Source organism: Symphalangus syndactylus, chromosome 13 (genome assembly GCF_028878055.3).
Source record: "Symphalangus syndactylus isolate Jambi chromosome 13, NHGRI_mSymSyn1-v2.1_pri, whole genome shotgun sequence".
NCBI classification, from domain to species: domain Eukaryota; kingdom Metazoa; phylum Chordata; class Mammalia; order Primates; family Hylobatidae; genus Symphalangus; species Symphalangus syndactylus.
The window spans coordinates 38,968,179-38,991,352 of NC_072435.2; the positions used below are offsets into that span (position 1 = coordinate 38,968,179).

At 55.9% G+C, this 23,174-nt stretch overlaps 1 protein-coding gene across 14 annotated transcripts; it reads right to left on the reverse strand.

The window, feature by feature from the left end:
• Positions 1-1,900: 1,900 nt before the first annotated feature.
• HOOK2 (hook microtubule tethering protein 2) lies at positions 1,901-18,496 on the reverse strand. 14 transcript variants are annotated; one of them, XM_055236196.2, is made up of 22 exons: positions 17,315-17,522; positions 14,119-14,204; positions 13,976-14,048; positions 12,312-12,362; positions 12,098-12,230; positions 11,930-11,997; positions 11,507-11,569; positions 10,715-10,795; positions 10,477-10,637; positions 10,250-10,390; positions 9,193-9,394; positions 7,316-7,426; positions 7,119-7,206; positions 6,698-6,767; positions 5,408-5,545; positions 5,232-5,319; positions 4,995-5,029; positions 4,306-4,388; positions 4,121-4,224; positions 2,982-3,092; positions 2,842-2,913; positions 1,901-2,745 (listed from the first exon to the last, which is right to left on the reverse strand). In XM_055236196.2, the coding sequence occupies exons 4-22, from the start codon at positions 12,345-12,347 to the stop codon at positions 2,596-2,598; spliced, it is 1,935 nt and encodes a 644-aa protein (XP_055092171.1). In that variant the 5' UTR covers positions 12,348-12,362; positions 13,976-14,048; positions 14,119-14,204; positions 17,315-17,522; the 3' UTR covers positions 1,901-2,595. The 14 variants fall into 14 exon arrangements, with proteins under 14 accessions (XP_055092171.1, XP_063472168.1, XP_055092169.1 ...); XM_063616098.1 differs by having other exon boundaries at positions 5,226-5,319; positions 17,315-17,492; XM_055236194.2 differs by lacking the exon at positions 17,315-17,522 and adding an exon at positions 14,706-14,872.
• Between the last annotated feature and the right edge of the window lie 4,678 nt (positions 18,497-23,174).

The following is a 23,174-nucleotide window of genomic DNA, read 5'->3' on the forward strand; positions in this document are numbered from 1 at the left end:
CCAGAGTGGCCACCAGAGGACGCCTATGAACACCCGAGCCAGGTCACATCCCTCCTTTCTTAAGACTCTTCCATGGTTCCTACCGCACTTAGAATAAAAGTTAAAGTACTCTCTGCAGCCCACAAGTCCCTGAATAATCTCCCCACCCTCATCTGCTTTCTTTTTCTTTTTCTTTTTTTTTTTGAGACAGAGTCTCTCTGTGTCGCGCAGGCTGAAGTGCCAGTGGAGCCATCTCGGCTCACTGCAAGCAAGCTCCGCCCCCCGGGTTCACGCCATTCTCCTGCCTCAGCTTCCAGGGTAGCTGGGACTACAGGCACCCGCCACCACGCCTGGCTAATCTTTTTGTATTTGTATTTGTATTTTTTTTTTTGAGACAGAGTTTTGCTCTTGTTGCCCAGGCTGGAGTGCAATGGCGTGATCTCAGCTCACCACAACCTCCGCCTCCCAGGTTCAAGCGATTCTCATGCCTCAGCCTCCCGAGTAGCTGGGATTACAGGCGTATGCCACCACATCCGGCTAATTTTGTATGTTTTTTTTTAGTAGAGACGGCGTTTCTCCATGTTGGTCAGGCTGGTCTCAAACTTCTGACCTCAGGTGATCCGCCCGTCTCAGCCTCCCAAAGTGCTGTGATTACAGGCGTGAGCCACCGCACCCGGCAGCATTTTTTTGTATTTTTAGTAGTGACAGGGTTTCACCGTGTTAGCCAGGATGGTCTTGATCTCCTGACCTCGTGATCAGCCTGCCTCGGCCTCCCAAAGTGCTGTGATTACAGGTGTGAGCCACCGCACCCGGCCTTCTGTTTTCCTTTGATTTTTTGAGACGGAGTCTCCCTCTATCGCCCAGGCTGGAGTGCAGTGGCACAATCTCAGCTCACTGCAACCTCCGCCTCCCTGGTTCATGCCATTCTCCTGCCTCAGCCTCCCGAGTAGCTGGGACTACAGGCACCTGCCACCACGCCCAGCTAATTTTTTTGTATTTTTAGTAGAGACGGGGTTTCACCATGTTAGCCAGGATGGTCTCGATCTCCTGACCTCATGATCCGCCAGCCTTGGCCTTCTAAAGTGCTGGGATTATAGGCGTGAGCGTGAGCCACCGCGCCCAGCCTTCTGCTTTCTTATGCACTCCGCTCCAGCCACTCTGGTCCCCTTACTGTCCCTCTAGCACACCAAGCGAGGTGTCATCTCAGGGCCTTTGTGCAAACTTTTCTGCCTGGATCTTCCCCAAATACTAACATGGCCTCTCCCTCACCTCCTTCAGGTCTCTGCTTCAATAATGTCACTTCCTTGGTGAGGCCTCCTTTCTGGGTCTTTTTCTTTTTTCTGTCTTTTTTTTTTTTTTTTTTTTTTTTTTTTTAGATGGGGTCTCACTCTTGTTGCCCAGGCTGAGCAGCGAGCTGTGATTGTTCCACAGTGGTGGCTCACTCTGGTAACTCTGGGCACCAAGGTGAGGGAGATAAAGTGGGCCAGGGTTTAGCCCACTGCTTTTAAGAAAAGCTTAGTGGCCGGGTGTGGTGGCTCACTCCTGTAACCCCAGCACTTTAGGAGGCTGAGGTGGGCGGATCATCTGAGGTCAGGAGTTCAAGAACACCCTGGCTAACATGGTGAAACCCCGTCTCTACTAACAATACAAAAATTAGCCAGGCATGGTGGCATGCGCAACTGGTCCCAGCTACTCAAGAGGCTGAAGCAGGAAAATCGCTTGAACCCAGGAGGCAGAAGTTGCAGTGAGCCAAGATCGTGCCACTACACTCCAGCCTGGGCAACAGAGTGAGAGTCCATCACAAAAAAAAAAAAAAAAGAAAGAAAAGCAACAACAACCAAAAAACAAAACCACCACACATTCACAGACACACAAAGGTGATCCTCACCTACCTCTGGATGGTGCTATTGGTCACTCACACTTTAGTAAGAATGCAAGCCGAACTTTTATTTCTTTTCTTTTTTTTTTCTTTTTGAGATGGAGTCTTGCTCTGTTGCCCAGGCTGGAGTGCAATCGCATGATCTCAGCTCACTGCAACCTCTGTTTTCCGGGTTCAAGCGATTCTCCCACCTCAGCCTCCCAAGTAGCTGGGATTACAGGCATGTACCACCATGACCTGCTAATTTTTGTATTTTTAGTAGAGGAGGGGTTTTGCCATGTTGGCCAGGCTGGTCTCAAACTCCTGACCTCAGGTGATCCACCTGCCTCAGCTTCCCAAAGTGCTGGGATTACAGACATGAGCCACCGCACCTGGCCGCTAAGCTTTTCTTAAAGGCAATGGGCTAAGCCTCTGGCCCACTTTCTCTCCCTCACCTTGGTGCCCAGAGCACAGCCAGGGCAGATTGAAGGCCTTTATTTTTCTCCAATATAAAATCAGAGTCTCCCCAGGCAGCACATGAACTCCAGAGAGAGAATCAATGATAAGAATCACATTGCTAAAAAGGACAGGCCTATACCTCCCTCCCTCCCTCCCTCCCCACCAGTCTGGGAGAGGGAAGAGCAGAGATCACAGCCTCAAAGCTCTCGAGCAGCTGGCTGAAGCCCAATGCTGGGTGCCATGTGAGTTGGAGGAAGCCAGGGTGGGTGGAGCCCAGGCTGGCTTGATTGTGAGGTCTGTCAGTGCTTGTCATTGGGGCGAAGGTTCAGAGATGCCAGGCGTCCCAGGGGTCCACGGCGAGCATTGGTTGCCAGCCGCTGCTGTGCCAGGAATGACTGGGCATGGGCAGGCACCCGCTCTTCCCCAGCTCGCTGCTGCAAGGCCATGCCCTTCAGGAGGAGGTGTGGTTGGGGTCAGGTGAGCTCACAGGACCCCCCCACCAATACTCTACCCATGAGATCTTACAGCCCAGACCCCACACTTACCATATTATACCAGGCACTGATGAGCAGCTTTTCTTCCTGCTCCCGCTGACTTCGGCTTTTCTCAAAGTCCATCTGTCAAGGAGGCAAGTGTCAGGGGCCTAGATACGCTGGAGGCAGCGTAAAGGGACAAGGACACCCACCTCCAGGTGTCGGATGCGGACATCCCGTTCTCGGAGTTGTGTCCTCAGGGAATGGAGTTCTGGAGGTGCCCCCGCAGCTGGCCGCTGCTTAGGTTCCATGGTCTGCATGACCTACAGGTTGAGAAAGTCATAGCCAGGTGGCTTTGGCCTTGAAACCCCCTGGGACATACTGGGGTGTGTGTATTCATTCATTCTTTCATTCATTATAGAGACAGAGTCCCGCTATGTTGCCCAGGATGGTCTTGAACTCCTGGCATCAAGCAATTCTCCTGCCTTAGCCTCCCAAAGTGTTGAGGTTACAAGCATGAGCCATTGTGCCCATCCATCCAGTACTTTATTTTTACTTTATTTTTATTTTTGTGATGGAGTCTGGCTCTGTTGCCCAACCTGGAGTGAAGTGGCACAATCTCAGCTCACTGCAACTGCTGCCTCCCAGGTTCAAGTGATTCTTCTGCCTCAGCCTCCCGAGTAGCTGGGATTACAGGTGCATGCTACCACTCCCGGCTAATTTTTCTATTTTTCGTAGAGACGGGGTTTCGCCATGTTGGCCAGGCTGGTCTCGAACTCCTGACCTCAAGGGATCAGCTGCCTCAGCCTCCCAAAGTGCTGGGATTAGCGGCGTGAGCTACTGCGCCTGGCTGTGCGGTACATTTTTTTTTTTTTTTTTTTTTTTGAGATGGACTCTTGCCCTGTCACCTAGGCTGGAGTGCAATGGCACAATCTCAGCTAACTGCAACCTCCGCCTCCAGAGTTCAAATTATTTTCCTGCCTCAGCCTCCTGAGTAGCTGGGATTACAGGCGCCCACCACCATGCCCAGCTAATTTTTGTATTTTTAGTAGAGATGGGGTTTCACCATGTTGGCCAGGCTGGTCTCGAACTCCTGACCTCATGTTCCGCCTGCCTTGACCTCCCAAAGTGCTGGGATTACAGGCGTGAGCCACGGCACCCGGCCATCTGTGCAGTACTTTAATGTGACAATCAGTAGCAGTGGGGAATCATGCAGAAGTCTGTCATATGGTGGGGTATGACAGGTATGAGTTGCGGGCACAGATGTGCAAGTAGGAGGTTTGACTCAATAGGAGGCACAAAAAGGAAGAAGCCAGGGCAGGCAACTTGTGGGAACACCCAGTGTCCTCACCATGCGGGCCTTGTCTACGTAGCGGCGGTATCGCTCCTCCATGGCCCGCAAGTCCGCGTCCTTCTTCTGCAGGTTATGCTGCAGCTCCTCGATCCGCCGGGCTGCTGGCGGAAGAGGTGGCCCATCAGCTCCACGCTGCTGGGCTCTGGTATCTCCCCACCCTCTGGTCACTAGGTCTCACTTACTGCTGCTGTCAGTGGGTGGCTCCAGCTCCTCAATGTACTCCCGCTTCCTCTGCAACTCCAGATCTGCCTCATGAAGCTTCTGCCTGTGGGCCGGGGATGAGCAGCAGTGGGCTGACCTCCAAGCTGGCTTCTCTTTTGTCCCAGTGGTAGCCACAGACCTCCCCGCCAGCCAGAAATGCCCCTACATGGCCACAGAGCCCTCTCTGCCTGCCCCTCATGCCTGGGGGCTGTGTGCCCTGGTCCCACCAGCTCCTCAGCTATCAGAGCCACAACCCTCCGCACCCTTAGCAGATATCCCCTGGAACAGCCCCCTGCTGTCCACTTCTTTCCATCCCAAAGCTCCCAAGTTGGTCCAGCCACCATCTTCCCTTGCTAGCTTCTACTCTCAACCACTCCATCCAGCAGCCAGGATCTTTCTAGAATACAAATCTCTTCAATAGCAGACAGGTAAAAGAAAAGAAAGAAGGCCAGGCGCGGTGGCTCATGCCTGTAATCCCAGCACTTTGGGAGGCCAAAGCGGGTGGATCATCTGGGGTCAGGAGTCCGAGACCAGCCTGGCCAACATGGTGAAACCCCGTCTCTACTAAAAATATAAAAAATCAGCCAGGCATGGTGGCACACGCCTAAGAAACTCCCCACTAATGTCAAATCCATGCCCCCACCAGAAGTGCTCTCTTTCTGTGACTTACAAATGTTCCTCCAGCTTCCTTTTCAACAAGATGGACTGGGAGAGAGAAGAGGCAAGGTGAGTGGGGGGTCCAGAGAGGCCCTAATTCTTCCTTCCCAGGGTGAGGGTAGGGGGTACCATCCTGGGCCCATGGTACTTACAATGGCCTGTATGGGGCATCGGGCAGCATGGGAGAGAGAGGAGGGTTACTTTGGGGCACAAGGGAGGGCCAGGCTGGGAGGTGGTGGGTGACACTCACGTCTTCGGTCTTGCCCCCCTGCCCCTGCAGTGCTTTCTGCAGGTCCTCCACCTGGGCCCGCAGCTCGGATATCTGCTGCTGGTTCAGCCTGCAAGGGTGGGGGGCCGCTTAGTGACTGTGCCCACTTTTGGCCCCCTCTGTCCCTGCTCTGCGCAGGTAGGTCCCCAGGCGCTCACCGGTGCTGCGTCTCCAACCCGTGGCGCGCGCGGTTGGCCTCCTCCAGGTGGCGCTGCAGCTCCTCCTGCCGCTCCCGGTCGGCCGCCTCCTGCCGGCACAGCCGCTTGTTCTCCAGCTGAAGCCGCAGGAGCGTCTCCCTGCCGACCCGGGAGGAGAGAGCAGGGCCAGGATCGAGTCACCCCGCAGGCTCGCTGGGGCTTAGGGCGAGTGGAGCTAGGGGCGGGACAGAGCCCTGGGGAAGAGCCCAGCCAGACCATGGGGTTGGAGCACCGAGGACCTCCTAGGGGTTCAGGCTCCCGGCCCAGGGTTAAAGTGGACTGAGCTCTAAGCTGGGGTAGGTGGTGGGGCTAGGCAGGGGCGGAGCTACAAGTGTGGATTCGAACAGCTGGGATGAGACTGCTGGAAAGCGGGAAGCAGAAATGGGAAGAACTAGGATGGGACAGATTTTCGGGTTTTTATTTTTTTGTTTGGTTAGTTTTGGCTTTTTGTTTGTTTGTTTGAGATGGAGTCTCGCTCTGTCACCCAGGCTGGAATACAGTGGCGCGATCTCGGCTCACTGCAGCCTCTGCCTCCCAGGTTCAAGCCATTCTCCTGCCTCAACCTCCCGAGTAGCTGGGACTACAGGCGCGTGCTACCACGCCCGGCTAATTTTTTTGTATTTTTAGTAGAGACAGGGTTTCACCGTGTTAGCCAGGATAGTCTCGATCTCCTGACCTTGTGATCTGCCCGCCTTGGCCTCCCAAAGTGCTGGGATTACAGGCGTGAGCCACCGCGCCCGGTCGTTTTTGGGATTTTTCAATCATTTTTATTTTGTAGAGAGGGCCACTATGTTGCCCAAGCTGCTCTCAAACTCCTGGGCTCAAGTGATCCTCCAGCTTCGGCCTTCCAAGTGCTGGGACTTCGAGGCGTGATCCACCGTGCCTGGCCTGGGGTGGGAGAGTTAATCCCGGCAGGGCACAGGGGACTGAAACTCACAAAGGCTACACCGACAGGGGTGGACGCTGGGGGAAAGGATCAAAGTCAGCGGGGCTAGGGCACAGGATTTTTGTACAGGAAGTGGAGCCAGGTGTTGGACATAATTTGTGTACTAAGGATAGACCCTTGAGAGGCAAAGTCATCTGGTAGGGCTGGACAGAGCCAAATCAGGAGTAAGTGGGCCTAGGAGCCCGGCTAGGACCTGGACGGAGACCAAGCAACCGGGGCTAGTAGAAGGTGGGAGGGGGGGCGGGGCTGAGGGCGGGCCTTGGCAGGCCTGGGTGGGGCCAGAGTTTTGAGTGACCCCAAGATACCTGAGCTCCGCAGGCAGGATCTCCGCGGCTAAGTTATCCACGGGTGGGGAGGTGGGATCCAGTGAGGGATCTGAAGAATGCGAGAAAAGTCTTCAGGTCTCTCCGCATTCCCTGTCCCCGCCCCTAGGGTCTTCTTCCCAAGGATCATCTTTTGGGGCTTCAAGTTCAGCCAACAGCCTGGCTTGACACAAGCTCCATCTCTGGCTTGATAGAGAACCGGGAGGGTTGGCCTCGCTTTTTAGCCTTTGCTCCACCCTGAGACCCTGAGCCTCTCTCTTCAATTTGACCATGTCACCTCTTTCTGGTCACCTCCAGCCTGGCCTAGCTCTGTCCTCAACCTAGACATGCACTGGGACACAACCTGTTCTGCCCAAACAGTACACCAGGACAGGTAAGACCCCGGGATGGGGCTTCATCTCACCGGCCTGGATCAACCCCCGCGGCTGCAGCTGGGCGCAGCGCAGCTCCTCATTGGCCTCCCGCAAGGAGTCCCGCTCCGCCAACAGCCGCTGCAGGGACAGGGTACAAGACACTCCACGGGTCAGGCTGGGCCTCCTGGGAAATGGGCTACCCCAGAATTGGCAGGGTGGGGCTTGGGCAGTGGGACCTCGGCCTCACCTCCTTCTCCTTTGTCACCGACTCATACTTTTCCTCCAGGTTGCGGAATTCAAATAGCCATTTCTCGGCCTTCATGGCCTCCTCCTGCCACTGGCCCTGCAGTTCCTGCACCTGAACACAGAGAGGGGAGGAATAAGGACTGCAGGGATGGGAGCAGGGGCAGGGGCTGAGTACAATGGTCCCCGATCCAGGATGGTTTGACTTATTTTTTTTTTTTACTTTACTATGGTGCTTTCAGCTGTGTATGATTTTTGCTTGGTTTTTTTAGAGACAGGGTCTTGCTCTGTTGCCCTGGCTGATCTCAAACTCCTGGCCTCAAGCAATCCTCCCATTTCAGCCTCCCAAAGCACTGGGATTACAGGTGTGAGCCATTGCACCCAGCCAACTGTGAATGTTAACAGTAAGAACCCATACAACCATTCTGTTTTTCAATTGCAATGAATTAGTCTTCAATAAATTGCACTATATAGTCAACGCTTTATTATAAAATATGCTTTATGGTAGATGATTTTGCCAAACTAGGCTAAGGTAAGTTTTCTGAGCATGTTTAAGGTAGACTAGGGTAAGCTGTGATGCTCGGTAGGTAAGGTATGTTCAATGGATTTTCTTTAAAAAAAAAAATTATTTTTTAAAAACAGATGGGATCTTGCTATCTTGACCAGGCTGTTCTTGAACTGCTGGCCTCAAGCGATCTCCCATCTCAACCTCCCAAAGTGCTGGGATTATAGGCATGAGTCACCATGCCCAGCTCTATTTTTCTTTTTCTTTTTTTTAATATCTTTTACTTTTTTCTTTTGAGACAGAGTCTCCCTCTCTCAACCAGGCTGGAGGGCAGTGATGCGATCTTGGCTTACTGCAACTTCCACCTCCCAGGTTCAAGCGATTCTCGTGCCTCAGCTTTCTGGGTAGCTGGGATTACAGGCGCACGCCACCAGCCAGGCTAAGTTTTTTTTTTTTTTTTTTTTTTGAGACGGAGTCTCGCTCTGTCGCCGAGGCTGGAGTGCAGTGGCACGATCTCGGCTCACTGCAAGCTCCGCCTCCCGGGTTCACACCATTCTCCTGCCTCAGACTCCAGAGTAGCTGGGACTACAGGCGCCCACCACCACGCCTGGCTAATTTTTTGTATTTTTTAGTAGAGACGGGGTTTCACCGTGTTAGCCAGGATGGTCTCGATCTCCTGACCTCGTGATCCGCCCGCCTTGGCCTCCCAAAGTGCTGGGATTCCATGTGTGAGCCACCACGCCCAGCCTAATTTTTGTATTTTTAAGTAGAGACAGGGTTACGCTATGTTGGCCAGGATGGTCTCAAACTCCTGGCCTCAAGTGATGTGGGGTTACAGAAGGAGTTATGGGGTGCCCGCCTTGGCCTCCCAAAGCGCTGGGATTACAGGCGCGAGCCACCGCACCTGGCCTTTTCCTTTTGAGTCAGGGTCTCCCCCGTCACCCAGGCTGGAATGCAGTGATGCAGCCACAGCTCACTACAACCTCGAAATCCTGGGCTCAAGTGATCCTCCCGGCTCAGCTTCCCAAAGCGCTGGGATACCAGGCCTGGCCTGTATGCATTTTAGGATATTTTCAATTTATCACGAGTTTTGTTACATGGGTAGGTAGCCCCAAGTAAATCAAGCAGCATGGTGAAGGGACGGGCATCAAAGAATTTAGAGGAAAGGTACTTAAGGGAAGGGAAGTACCTTCCCTTAAGTAAGGGAAGGCTTACTAACCCAGGCAGAAGAGCAGCCTGGGTGGAGGGAGGAGGCCCGGAGGGCGTGGCCTACGTACAAGTAAGGGAGGGGCTCAGGGGTGGGCGGAGGGCGGGCCAACGGTGAGGGACTCGCTGCCAGGGGCGGGGCCCAGGCCCTAACCCCGCCCCCGCCGCACCTGCTGCCGCTGCGCCTCCAGCTGGGCGCGCAGGGAGCCGGCTCGGCGCAGCTCATCCTCCAGCTGCCGCGTGCGCTCGGCGTGGCCGGCGTTGCGTTCCTCCAGCTGCCGCACCTGCCGCCGCAGCTCCCTCAGCTCGCCCAAGCGGCGTCGGCAACTGGTCAGCGTGGCCTCCAGCTGCCCAGCACGCTCCGAGGACTGCCTAGGGGAGTGGGAGGGAAGAGGGAGGACTGAGAGCTCTGATCAGGGGTCAGCTGGGATGTGGAGTGGCCCTTGGAGCAGAGGGTGTTGTTCAGCCTGAGGCTTTCGGGTTCAAGGTGAAGGGGTCATGAAAGTCGAGGGTCAGGGGTCAATCAGGGCCTGGAGCTGTTGAGAGTCGTTACAGCAATGGTTAGTTAGCCCAGGGTTATAATCAGGGATCCTTTGGGGTGGAATTGTGGGGACACAGTAGGTGGGGTTATAGGGGGAGTGATGGGGAGTCTAGAGAGGTCTGAGCATCTGCCAAGGACACCTTGGAGTCACTGGGGGAGCTGTGGGACAAGAGGACTATGGGGTCCTTAGAAGTGCAATTGGGGGGTGCACTAGTACTTTCGCATTACAGAGATGCTATAGGGGCCCAGCGGAGCCCTTTGTGGTTACAGAAGGCACAGTAGAGTCAAAAGGGGTTGCAAAGTAATTGCATTGTGGAGTCCTGGAAGGTACCATGGGATCCAGGAGCATTATGAAGCCCAAAATGTGCAGTGGGATCTGCAGAGCATTGTAGGGGAGGTTCTTGTGTTTTGGAGGGGCCACAGGGATGCTATGGGGTCTTGGAAGCATACTGTGGGATAAGAGGGGGGGCAGTGTGGGGTCCAGGGGATATGGTGGAGTTCAGGATAGTGCAATGTGGCCTTGGGCGTTCTGTAGGGCTCAGGGTGGCACTGTGGAGTCCAGGGGGCATATTGGGGGTTCACTGGGCATATGGAAATTACAGAGCTGCTATGGCATCAGAGGGGAACTCTGGAAACAGGTTTACCCCCCGCCCCCCGTGATGGGGACCCAGGAACCCACCACTCACCGTAGCTCATCCATCTCATCCTTCAGGGCCTGAGCCTCCTGGGCCAGGCTTGTCAGCGCCTGGTTCCGGTGCTGCAGCTCTGCCACCTCCCTCTCCAGCTCGGCACAGCGCAGGTGCTCATCCTCCCTGCCACTCTCCAGCCTAGGGGTGTTGGGGAAAGAGCACATGAGGGGGCTGCCCTCCCCCGGTCCCCTGGCTTGCCTGGCCCAGTCCCCAGCTGACCACACCTGAAGTTCTCCTCCTGCAACTGCTCCAGCTGGGATTGCAGCAGCAGCAGCTTCTTGGCAGTGAGACCTGGGGTACCCTCGCCTTCAGGCCGGCCCACCCGCTCCCTCAGCGCTGCATTCTCTTGCGCCAGGCTCTGCTTCTCCTCTGACAGGAGCATCAGCTGCGGAGAGGGCAGAAAGATGAGCTTGGGCTTGGAGAGGGGCTACTCAAGTGACCCTGCCCCACCTCGGGCCCTACCTGCCGCTCCAGATCCAGACAGCGCTGCTGTAATTCGTCCCCCTCCTCAGCCTCCTCACTTAGGAAATAGTACCTGCGGGACTGTGGAGATGAGGAAGAAGAGGAACTCAGGGATTCAGGAGAAGGACGGGGGGAGGGAGGCTGAGATCTCTAGAGGCCAAATGGAGGGGACCAAGAAATCCTCAGGATTGAAAAGAGGGCTGGCGCCGGGTGCGGTGGCTCACGCCTATAATCCCAGCACTTTGGGAGGCTGAGGCGGGTGGGTTACCTGAGATCAGGAGTTCCAGACCAGCCTGGCCAACGTGGCGAACCCCTTCTGTACTAAAAATACAAAAATTAGCCGGGTGTGGTGGCGCGTGACTGTAGTCCTGGCTACTCGAGAGGCTGAGGCAGGAGAATCGCTTGAACCCAGGAGGCGAAGGTTGCAGTGAGCCGAGATCGTGCCACTGCACTCCAGCCTGGGTGACACAGTGAGACTCCATCTCAAAAAAAAAAAAAAAAAGAAAGAAAAGAAAAGAAAACAGGGCTGGGGTTGGAGACTGAAAGAAGAGCGATTCCAGAACACTGGAGACCTGGCACAGGAAGTGGCTAGCACCCTGGAAGATGGGCGTGGCTTACAGGCTTAAGGACAAGCCCCTCCCCTTTAGGCAGCCCTGAGCATCTGTTAGTGGGGTCTGGACCTTTTTAACAAGGTTAAGTCACAAGGTTAATCACAGCAAACTTATTCCCAACTCCAGGCCTTTGGATTTGCTGATCCCTGTGCCTGGAACACCTTTCCCCCAAATCTCTTACCTGGCTGTCAAAGTTGCCATATGTCTCTGGTGACAGGGAGTCAGGAATGTCTTTGGTCATGAGCTGGGGAGTGGGAAGGGGCATTGTAATGAACTGGATATCTGAGGGCAGCCTTCCAAGCATCTACTGTCCAACCTGAGAACCTCTCCATCCTCCCATCAAGGCCAGTTCTGCCCAATAACTCCAGCCCAGAGGCTGCCCTCCTCCCTCTAGCACAGAGGGAAGCCAGATCCCTTGAGCCTGCTAGATTGCGACTTAGAGCTGGGAGGAGCTGGCAGACACATGAGACAGAGATGTCTGGCCAGCTGAGTTCCAGGCAGAGTCCAGACCTTACCAGGGCAGGGCCTGTGCCCACTTGCCTCTGCCCTAGAGACGTCCCCTCTCCTGACATTTTCCAATTGCACACTGAGTGCCCCCACCCACCTCCTGGATGGCTTCCATCACCACATGCTGAACGGATTCTTCCAGCGTCATGATTCTCTGGATGTGCTCTGGGGATCAAGGTGGGGGAGGCTGAGACCCAGGGGTGAGGTGGGGAGGAAGGAGGATTTCCTCAGGCCAGCCCCTGGGGACCCCCTAAGCTCCCCATACCTTGCTTTTTCTCGCAACTGATGGCACAGCCCAGCACCAGCTGAAGCAGCTTGCCGAGCTCTGCCGGGTCTGAGAACTCTCCAATGAGGCTCACATCTGGGAGGTGCTCTTCTGACACAGGATGCGCCAGGACCTGGGGAGAAGGGGGTGTCAGGGGCTCATGGGCCCACCCTTCTCCCAACTCAACCCCCTGAATCCCTTTACAGTTACTCACATCCTGGGAGTACTCTACTAGGCTCCGTAAGACCATCTTCAGATTGCTGACCTAGGGAGGAACAAGGAGCTGTGGACAAGTTCAGAGGCCTCCCACTCTGAATCTGTACGTCCCATCCTTTCTCCACCTCACTTCTCCTTCCCTGCTTATCTCATCCTATTCTGTCTGCGTGCGCCTTCCTCTAGGGGTGACCTGTCTGGCTGTCTGCCCCTTTTGTCTGCCTGACCATCTTTGTTTCGTTTTGATTTTTTAAATTTTTTGCTTTAGTTTTTTAAGACGGTGTCTCGCTCTGTCACCCAGGCTGGAGTGCAGTGGTGCAATCTTGGCTCACTGCAGCCTCGACCTCCTGGGGTCAAGCAATCCTCCTATCTCTGCCTCCCTAGTAGCTGGGACTACAGGCATATGCCACCACAATTGACTACTTTTTTTTATTTGTAGAGAGGAGGTTTTGCTATGTAGCCCAGGCTGGTCTCAAGCTCCTGAGCTCAAGCAATCCTCCCACCTCAGCCTCCAAAAGTGCTGGGATTACAGGCATGAGCCACTGTGCCCGGCCTGCCTGACCATCTTCCTTCATATGTCTCCAGAACCAAGTCACTCCTCATCACCTGCCCCATCATCCTTCAGCCCTACCCATCCATCCTTACCTCTCACCTGGATTAATGCACCAGCTGCCTCTCCTCTTACACTTTTGCTGCCTACATTTTATTTCTCTCCATGCAGCCATGGGGAGCTTTATAAAGCCCAAGCCAGGTTGCATCTTTGCTCTGCTAAAACCCTGCCTTAACTTTCTACAGCACTTAAAAATAGAATCCACACCCCCACCATGGCCTGCCAGGCCCCTGATGACCTCATCTCCTACAAATCTTGCCCTCTTGCTCTGTTCTGCCCTTTCTGCCATTCCTCCATCACACCAAGTGTATTCCCAAATCACGACCTTTATATCTGCTATTCCCTATGCCTGGAACACTGTTCCCCCAAATTTCACTTGGAGATTAACCCATCTGATGTAATCAGCCACCCATGCCCTCATTGCTCTCTCTCAAAGCCCTGCTTTTTTGTTGTCTTCACAGAACTGTTGGCATCAAAAGTTTTTTCTTTCTTTTTTTTTTTCTTCTTCTTGAGGCAGAGTCTCACTCTGTTGCCAAGGCTGGAGTACAATGGCTCGATCTCGGCTCACTGCAACCTCCACCTCCCAGGTTCAAGTGATTCTCATGTCTCAGCCTCCCAAGTAACTGGGATTACAGGTGCGCAGTACCACACCCAGCTAATTTTTGTATTTTTAGTAGAGACGGGGTTTCAACATGTTGGCCAGGCTGGTCTTGAACTCCTGGCCCCAAGTGATCCACCCACTTTTGCGTCTCAAAGTGTTGGGATTACAGGCATGAGCCACTGCGCCCAGCCTGGAAGTCAATTTTTATGGTTGTGTATGTGTTGCTTGTCACTAGAATGATGGATGTGTGGGGCAGGTTTTTGTCTGTGTTATTCCTTGCTGAATGCCCAGGCCTGGCACAGGGTGAGTACTCTATAGATGAATGGATGAACAAATGGTTGATCACCAGACATGTGTCCCTCTTCCTGCCCATCACCCAGGACATGTGCCTAGCTGGCCCGTCCCTGGTCATCTCTTCACCAGTCTGTCCTCTAATCAGGAGTCCACTTGTCACCTTCAGCTTCCAGTTCGGACCTGGATCTTCCGAGATGCCCTGTAGCCATGTCTCGTTGAACCAGGAGGGGTCTCTGGGGGCGAGAAGGTGGGATGAGCAGACTGGGGGGCACTTTTGGGATCCTCCCCCTCAGCTCCACTCACATCTGGTTCAGCACATAGGCTACGGCAAGGCCGCTGCTCAGGTCCTGAGGGCTGGCACAGGGAGACGGAACGTGGAACGTCTGTAACTGAGGGGTAAAGGAAAGGACAACGGAGTTAGGGCCTGGGAGCGCCGAACCACTGCCTTTTGCAGACTTTTCCTGTCAGCGAACCTCACATGGTGGGGCGGGCGCTGCTCCGCCACAGCAGCTCTGCGAGACTGGCTTCTGCTCACCTGAGACCGGAGGGGGCGTGGCCTCACTTCACCTCTGCCCAACAAACCCTGCGCGTCCAGGCCAGGGCGGTATCGCGAGTCACCTGGGCCCCACAGGCACCACGTGACCAGGCCAATTCACCTGTGTCCTCGCCCCACGTGAACCAACCACAGAGGGGCGGGGCCTCACCTGTCCTTTCCATGCAGACTTGCCACGTGACAGGGGCGGGTGCTCGGGCCAGAGTCCATCGGTCCAGCAAGCCGACGACCCTGCACCTCCTAACCCCAGCACCAAGAGACTGACCGAACCAGGACCAGGGATCCCGGGCAAGAGGAGCGGGCGCTCACCTTCCCCTAGTCCCGCCCCACGACCTACCCAGGTGAGCAGAGACCCGCATAGCTCGGCTTTGTCCACGCTCATGGCTCCCGATCGGATTCAATCCAGGCTACGGAGCCCCGGCGCCGCAGCCGCCTCCGGGTCCACCACCAGCGAGCGCCCGCAGCCCCGACCTCCCGCTCGGCCTAGAGCGCCGCCCCGCCCCGCCCCCTAGGCGCAGGCCCCGCCCCGCCCCAAAGCCCAGGCTCCGCCTCGGTAACGTAATCTCCTCCCCACGCCCGCTCTTGCCTCCAGCCCCGCCATCTTGGATCCGGGCACCGTTCGGGCGCCCGCCCTGCCGCTAGGGGTCAGCCTGGCCCAGCCTTGTGCATAAGAGGGTGGTACCACCTCCCCTCCTCGCCCTGGCCCTTTTTGGGGTGGGAGGTCCTCAAGATCCTTTTGAGACGGAGGTGCTCCACCCTGTTACACAAGCGCATTCACGTGTTTTCCCTGCAACTTAAGTAAATTCTTGTGTCTAACCACTTATGATCGGAGCCTTTGTGCGGGGAGTGGCGAGCCCTGGCACTTTCTATGGACTGGGAGAGGGGATGCTAAAGGGGTTTTCCCGCCGGACGCGGTGGCTCTCGACTGTAATCTCAGTATTTTGGGAGGCCTAGGAGGGAGAATTAGTTTGGCCAGAAGTTGGAGACCAGCCTCTCTTCAAAAAATTTAAAAATTAGCCAGGTAGCGGTGGCTCACGCCTGTAATTCCAGCACTTTGGGAGGCCGAGGCGGGCAGATCATGAGGTCAGGTGTTCGAGGCCAGCCTGGCCAACATGGTGAAACCCCATCTCTACTAAAAATACTAAAAATTAGCTGGGCGTGGTGGCGCACGCCTGTAATCTCAGCTACTCGGGAGGCTGAGGCAGGAGAATCGCTTGAACCCTGGAGGCGGAGGTTGCAGTCAGCCGAGATCGTACCACTGCACTCCAGTGGGGCGACAGTGCAAGACCCTTTCTCAAAAAAAAAAAAAAATTAGCCAGGCATGTTGGCGTGTTTCTGTGGTCCTAGCTCTACAGAGGCAGAGGTGGGAGGATGGCTTGAGCCCAGGAGGTCGAGACTGCAGTGAGCCATGATAGGGCCACTGCACTCCAGTCTGGGTGACAGAGCAAGACCCTGTCTCAAAAAAATAATAAAAATTTAAAAATAGGGCCGGGCGCGGTGGCTCACGCCTGTAATCCCAGCACTTTGGGAGGCCGAGGCAGGCGGATCACGAGGTCAGGAGATCGAGACCATCCTAGCTAACACGGTGAAACCCCTTCTCTACTAAAAATACAAAAAATTAGCCGGGCACGGTGGCACGCGTCTGTAGTCCCAGCTACTCGGGAGGTTGAGGCAGGAGAATAGCTTGAACCCGAGAGGCAGAGGTTGCAGTCAGCCGAGATCGTGCCACTGCACTCCAGTCTGGGCGACAGGGCGAGACTGTCTCAAAAAAAAATTAAAAAAGAATAAAAAATAAAAAAATAAAGACCTGGCGCGATGGTTTACATCTGTAATCCCAGCACTTTGGGAGGTCAAGGACTGCTTGAACCCAGGAGTTCGAGAACAGCCCTGGTAACACAGCGAGACTCCGTCTCTACAAAAATAAAATAAAAAATAAAAGTAGCTCGGCGTGGTGGCACGCGCCTATTCCCAGCTACTCCAGAGGCTGAGGTGGGAGGATCGCTTGAGTCCGGGAGGTCAACGCTGCAGTGAGCCGTGGTCGCGCCACTCTACTCCAGCCTGGACGTCAGGGGGAAGACCCTGTCTCAAGAAATAAACAAATGAAGGGATCCTCCCCGAATTATTGACCCCAGGAATACATAAGGGGACGCGGGTATGGTCCTAGGTCGAGGAAAGGTCAGTTAGACACATGTCCCGGCTGATGGATAGGCACCCTTGCCCAGCCTGGATCCGTCTTCCACGACATTCCCCCCGCGCCTTCCCCTCCCCAGATGCGCGCCCGGCATCCCCCCACCTCAGAACCCAGGATTTGGCTGAAGCTGCCGCGTCGCCCGGGCCCACCAGGGGGCGCGGAGACCGCAGAACGCGGCCTAGGGGGAAGACTGTGCGCCCGCCCTGAGACCCCCGCTGGGGCGGTGGAGGGGGCTCAATGGAAAGTGATGGGAATTATAGTTAACAATAAAATTGCAGTCACCATGTATGGAGTGCTCACTGTATGCAGTCCCTGCGCTAAGCGACTTAAATACATAGACTATTGAATCCTCCCCATGTCTCTAGATGGCAAGTGCTGTTTTAATTCCCTGCTTTGCCGGCGAGAAAACAGAGGTTCCGAGTGGACCGGGTTTTGAGGGGAAGGGTGAAGCCCAGGCTCGCGCCCTATGACCCCAGGGTCCCTCGGCAACCCCTCCCCCGTAGACGGGCGGGGTAATGTGCACTAATTAGAGATTATTAGCTGTACCCAGAGGGAGGGGCGGGCTCTGCATTGGGGGCGGGCCCAGATCGGAGGGGAGGGGCGCTGCTCCCACCCACCCAGAAGATCCTGGCGCCAGAGACCTTGCCCCGGAGCAGGGTGGGCAAAGTGACAGCTGCTCCCCGCGCGCATCGCACGAACGCAGTCACTCACCCCCAGACACCCGATTACAGCCACTCATGCGCAGCCGTACGCACCCGGGGGCCTCGGATGCTCGTCCATATCCCCACAACCTCCTCCCGCGTGGTTTTCCAGACTCCAGCCCCTGGGAGCGGGTGGAGAGGATAGTGGGGGAAGGGGACAAGGGCCGGCAGCGCTGGCTTCCGGACTGGGCTGTCTTCCGGCGGTCGTGGGAACAGCTGCCGTTGGCTCCCCCACCTCGCATTCACCAGAGGAGAGGGTGCTGCCAATACAGGGAAACAGGGCCACCCCCCGTTCCCAGGTAGCAATGGGAGGTGAGCCAGGAACCACAGCTGTTACAAGCATGGGTGGCTGGACAGGCTGAAATCACCACATTAGGGCGAGGGTCGCAGGGATTTTGATGTTTAGGTGAAATCTGGAAATCCAAATATTTAGGCAAATTGACTTAAATTGTGCTAATGTTGGTGTGCTGTTGTGGGCGTCCCAGATGTTCGGGGAGGCAGGAGTCCCCAGACTTAAGGAAGAGTCTGGGTGTGCTCAATTTGGGGGAGGAGCATAACCCTCCATTTTGCAGCGGCAGGGAGTCCCACATTTGGGGAAAAGCAGTGAGCTTCTATGTCGGCAGGGAAGACAGCAGCAATCTCTGTTTTGAAACACAGGGAGCCCCGCTTTGCGGAGATCCAGGCACCTTTAATTCAGCAAGAGGCGTTGAAAAACCTTCCACATTTTGGAAGAAGGATCCAAACCCCTGTTTTAGGTAAAGAGAGCCCCCAACGTTTTGGGGGATGGTCTGAAGGCCGCCATTTGTAGGGACACAGAGCCCTGGTGTGCAGGTCTGGGCCAGCAGCCCCCAGCTGGATTGGGGAGCCCACCCCCCCTACTGGTTTCCAGGAACAGCTGGGCCCAGCCTGGGTTGTACTGCTGGGAAGCGGCTGACTCAACCCCTCCCTGTGGCCACAGCTGGACCCCGGCCTGCCCCCTCCAGCGTTCACATCTGGGCAGGGACCCAGTCTTCATCAGGGCTGGGAAGGGGACCCTCAGTCCCACAACTGGAGAACAGTGCCCCTCTGCCACTCCCCTGGCTGACCACAGCCACTGGGTGGACTCCATGCATCATTACCATGGAGGACTCTGGCAGGCCCCCTACAGCCCAGATACTGACATCCTGCCAGGAACTCCTAGCCAGTCCCCCCTCCCTGTGTCTGTGTGTGTCTGAGTCCATGTGAAATGTGCTAGGCATTTTTTTTTTTTTTTTTTTTTTTTTTTTGAGAGAAAGGGTTTTGCTATGTTGCCCAGGATGGTCTCGACCTCCTGACTTCAAGTAATCCTCCTGCCTCTGCCTCCTAAAGAGCTGGGATTTCAGGCGTGAGCCACCGCGCCTGGCCAAATGTGCTGGTCTTTGTAGGTGTGAGATGGATGATCTGTGACTGTGTGTACACGGGCATGTGTCCTGCATCCATTGTGTCATAAGGCCTTGGAGTTTGTGCAACAGGCTGTGGCCTGATTTGATGGGGGGGAGGGTTGCTTTCAGGGACTGGGGGAGGGGAAATTTGTAACATCCTTGTCTGTAACATCCAGGTTGGGGCCGGGCTTGGTGGCTCACGCCAGTAATCCCAGCACTTTGGGAGGTCAAGGCAGGCAGATCACTTGAGGTCAGGAGTTCAAGACCAGCCTGGCCAACACAGTGAAACCCTGTCTCTACTAATAATACAATAATCAGCCAGGCGTGGTGGTGAACGCCTGTAATCCCAGCTACTCGGGAGGTTGAGGCAACAGAATTGCTTGAACCTGGGAGGCGGAGGTTGCGGTGAGCCAAGAACGCGCCATTACACTCTAGCCTAGGTAACAAAGCAAGACTCCATCTCAAAAACAACAACAACCAAAAAAACCCATCCAGATTTTAGAGTGACTAGGGAACCTCTAGTGTGTGCCCCTGTGTATCTCTGTATGGTCCAGGCAGAGTTTGGGTGGGGCTCTCTCACTCCAATTGCATCTTCATGTGTGTCTGTGTTTACTATATACGTCTATATGGGACCTCACTTTGGGTCTATATCTGTGTCATTTTTTTTTTTTCTTTTTTTGAGACGGAGTCTTGCTCTGTCGCCCAGGCTGGAGTGCAGTCGTGCAATCTCGGCTCACTGCAAGCTCCACCTCCCAGGTTCACGCCATTCTCCTGCCTCAGCCTCCCCAGTACCTGGGACTACAGGCGCCCGCCACCACGCCCAGCTAATTTTTTGTATTTTTACTAGAGACGGGGTTTCACCGTCTCGATCTCCTGACCTCGTGATCCACCCGCCTCGGCCTCCCAAAGTGCTGGGATTACAGGCGTGAGCCACCGCGCCTGGCCGTCCACTTGACATTCTGAGTGTCCCTGTACGTGGCCTTGTCTCTGTGACTGTATCCCATTTCGTGCCCCCTATTTGTGATAACAGGGTTCACGTGATGGCATGACTATCCTGTGTGTCTGTATGTATCTGTGTGCCACCACAATCTCCATGGAAGAAGTGTGGCTGTGTGACAAACCAAGCCCTGGTGTCCAAGACTGTGTCCCTCCCTGTTCCTGTTTTTTTTTTTTTTTTTTTTTTTTTGAGACGGGGTCTCCTCTGTTGCCCAGGCGCTGGAGTGCAGTGGCACAATCACTGCTCAGTGCAGCCTTGAATTCCTGGCCTCAAGTGATCCTCTTACCTCAACCCCCACCTACCTGGGACTATAGACACGACTATAGGCATGCACCACCATGCCCAGCTCATTAAGAAAAAATATTTTTGTAGAGACAGGGGTCTTGCTATGTTGCCCAGGCTGGTCTTGAACTCCTGGCCTCAAGCGATCCTCTGCCCCTGGCCTCTCAAAATTCTGAGATTACAGGCCTGAGCCACTGCGCCCGTCCTATTTTGCTGGATGGGGTTGCTTTATCAGGATGTATCTGCCACCTACCTGTGTATGAATATGGCTCTGTTTGCGTCCCTATCACAAACGCTATGTGACTGACGTGCCTGCGTGATTGTCTGCGTCTCCATCCACGTGTGTCCGTGTTCGCTGCGAGGCCGGCTGGACTAGAATGGGTTGGTGCCAAGATGTGGCAGGTGTATCCTGCGTCCGTGTGACACTGTGGGTCGGGGAGTTTGTTTGTGACCTTGTGTGTAGGGGGCGGGAAGTGGGAGTCAAAGTCACAGACGACAGCAGGCTGCGCGGACGCAGTGATGTGCGCAGGGGGCCTCCCGCCCCGCCGTTCTCCTCCAGGAGGCGCCCTCCCCGCCTTGCGGGGGCGTGTGCGTCGTGCGTGACGTGAGACACGACGGGGGTCGCTGCGTGCGTGGAACCCGACGCGGTCGTGCGTGCAAGCGCGGGGGGAGGGGGAAGGGCGGGAGCTCTGCACTGGCTGCGTGCGCGCGTGCGTGGGCGGTGGCGGGGGCTGGGCGAGCGGAGGCGCGCAGGGCAGGACCAACCCCGCCCCGGCCGGGACCTTGGGGCGCCGGTGAAACCCGGGAGGGGGCCACCGTTAACCCCTTCCTGCCCGATCCGAAACTTGTGGCCCCTCGGAGCGCCCGGGGGCTTCCCCAGCGCCCGACGGGAGGGCAGTCCCTGTTGGGGGAGGGACCTTTCCCATGGAGCTGAGACCCCCCAGTTGCCATGGGAACCAGAGCTTCCCGCGCAGCCAGGCGCGTGTTTCCTTTCCCCGCCCAGCCATCCTGCTTTTCCTCCAGCTGCCTAGTCTATTGACAATGCGCTTCCCGCTCGTGATCCCGGGAGAAGGGGGCTGGGGTCAGCGTGGCCCGGGCGTGCGTGACTCAGGCCAGCCCGGGGGTCCCCTGGCCGCAGCTGGCCTCGCTCCCGCTTCTCCGCCCCCGTGACTCACCCCTCCCGGCTTTCCCCGCGTGTGACTCAGGCCCCTGGGGAGGGGGCTGCGGAGTCTGGGACCCCTACAGACAGTGGGGCCGAGAACCAAGTTCTGGAGACTTCGCTCTCCGCGGGGAAGGCCTTCCCCACCAGCGAGCATCCGAGGGCCAGCGACTCCCCTTAGCAGGCCAGAGGCGCCCCCCCTCACCCCGCCTCTGAAACGGTAGACCCCCCCACCCCCACCCCTGCAAACCTCCGGGAACCCAGCCCCCAACCCCTCCTCCCAGCCCACAGGAAGTTTTGGCAGAGCCCGTCGCGGCGATGAAACGGTTAAAGCCGTTTTCTTATTCATTTCATCCAGGGGCCCATTTTGACTCAGAGCAAGCCGGCGCCCCCTCGCCCCCTTGAGCCTGGCCTCCTGGGGGCCTGGGTGCATACTCCACCCCACATGTACCATTTTTAGAGAGGGGAGGATGGCGCTTGGTGAGCTGGCTGGGGGTCTTGCGTAGCATATAGAGCTGGGTTCAAATCCTGTCTCTGCCCTCATTGCTGCCTGGACCTCAGTTTCCCCATCTGAAAATGAGGGACCATTATGTCCAGCTTGTTGGGTTGTTGTGGGGATTAGGTGAATAATAGATGGGACACTCTGCATCCAGGGTTGAACACGGGAGCCAGGAGAGGGCTCCTCCTGTTTCTCAGGCCTGGGTGTCAGGGTGCCCAGCAGAAGCAAGTCCTTGCCAGGCAGGCCATGCCCCACCCAGGCACTCTAAGGCCATGGGGTTCATCTTGTCCACCCCCTGCCCGAGGCAGGCACCCAGGAAGTGAGAGGCGGGGCAGGAATGAGGCACAACCTGTTGAGCCCGTCACCTCCCCGCCCCCCACCCTCATTCCAGTGCCCTGACAGGGCCCCCCCACGCTGCAGCCCCACCCCCGCCGCCCTGGACGCCTGGGTCCTGACCCGAGGGTGGCCCGAGGGAGGGGACGTCAGATGGAGACTGTGTCTCGGGAACATCCTGTGGACTGCTGGCTGGACAGACGGAGGAAGGTCAGCCCCTCCCGGGGCAGGGCAGACATCGACTGGGGGCAGAGTAAACATGGCCCAGGGTGACCAGACGGGGCGGGTGGGGGGCTGTAGGAATGTACACACACACAGTCACCCCGAGAGAGCCAGTCCAGACACACAAACCCCTGTCACCTTGGCCACAGAGAGACTGCCAGCCAGGGACACACAGACAGGGTCAGACATACAGCTGGGCAAGATGATCCAGCAATGACTGTCACACACAGACACAGTGACAGACCAGACCCTCAAGCAAGAGACGCACACCGTCAAACACATGAACGCATCCACAGGTCAAAAATATGCAGGCAGGCCGTGTGCTGCGGGGATAAATCAACCCAGCACATAAGCGTGATAGACACAAACACACAGAGACTGACATTCAGGTGAGAGGCACACAGCAAGGCAGACACAATGGCATGTGACACACATGGAGACAAACACAACAGGCTAGAAACATAGGGGCAAGACAGACACAGAGTGAACTATATGTGAGACAAGCAGGCAACATGTGCATGCTTTTAGGAGAGACAGTCACCTTCAGCACCAGCACCCCGAGAGCCACACGAGAGATGCAGACGCAGGCATGCACTGTCAGATCCTGACACGCAAGAGAAGGCAACACACACACACAGACACACACACACACACACACACACCAGATCCCCAACTCAGAAGATAGAGACAAGACAAGAAAGACAAACCTAGGGACAGAGATGATGTGTTCACAGTATGGCAGACAGTCCCTGGCACCCTGGCCCACCACTGTTGCACACATATCAGAGATGCTCCCAGGGACACCAAGCCGAAGCCTTAGAGGTACACACCATCTCACCAGGAACACACACATGTGGGACCTGGCAACAGATTGGGTATATCTGGGCAGACAGACTGACACATTCACAGACATGGTCTGGCCAGACAGTCACACCCAATGCAGAGAGGCACAGACAGGCCACAGTGGGACATTCATAAACACATCGGCACAGAGAGACCCTGACAAAACCTGTTTGCACACA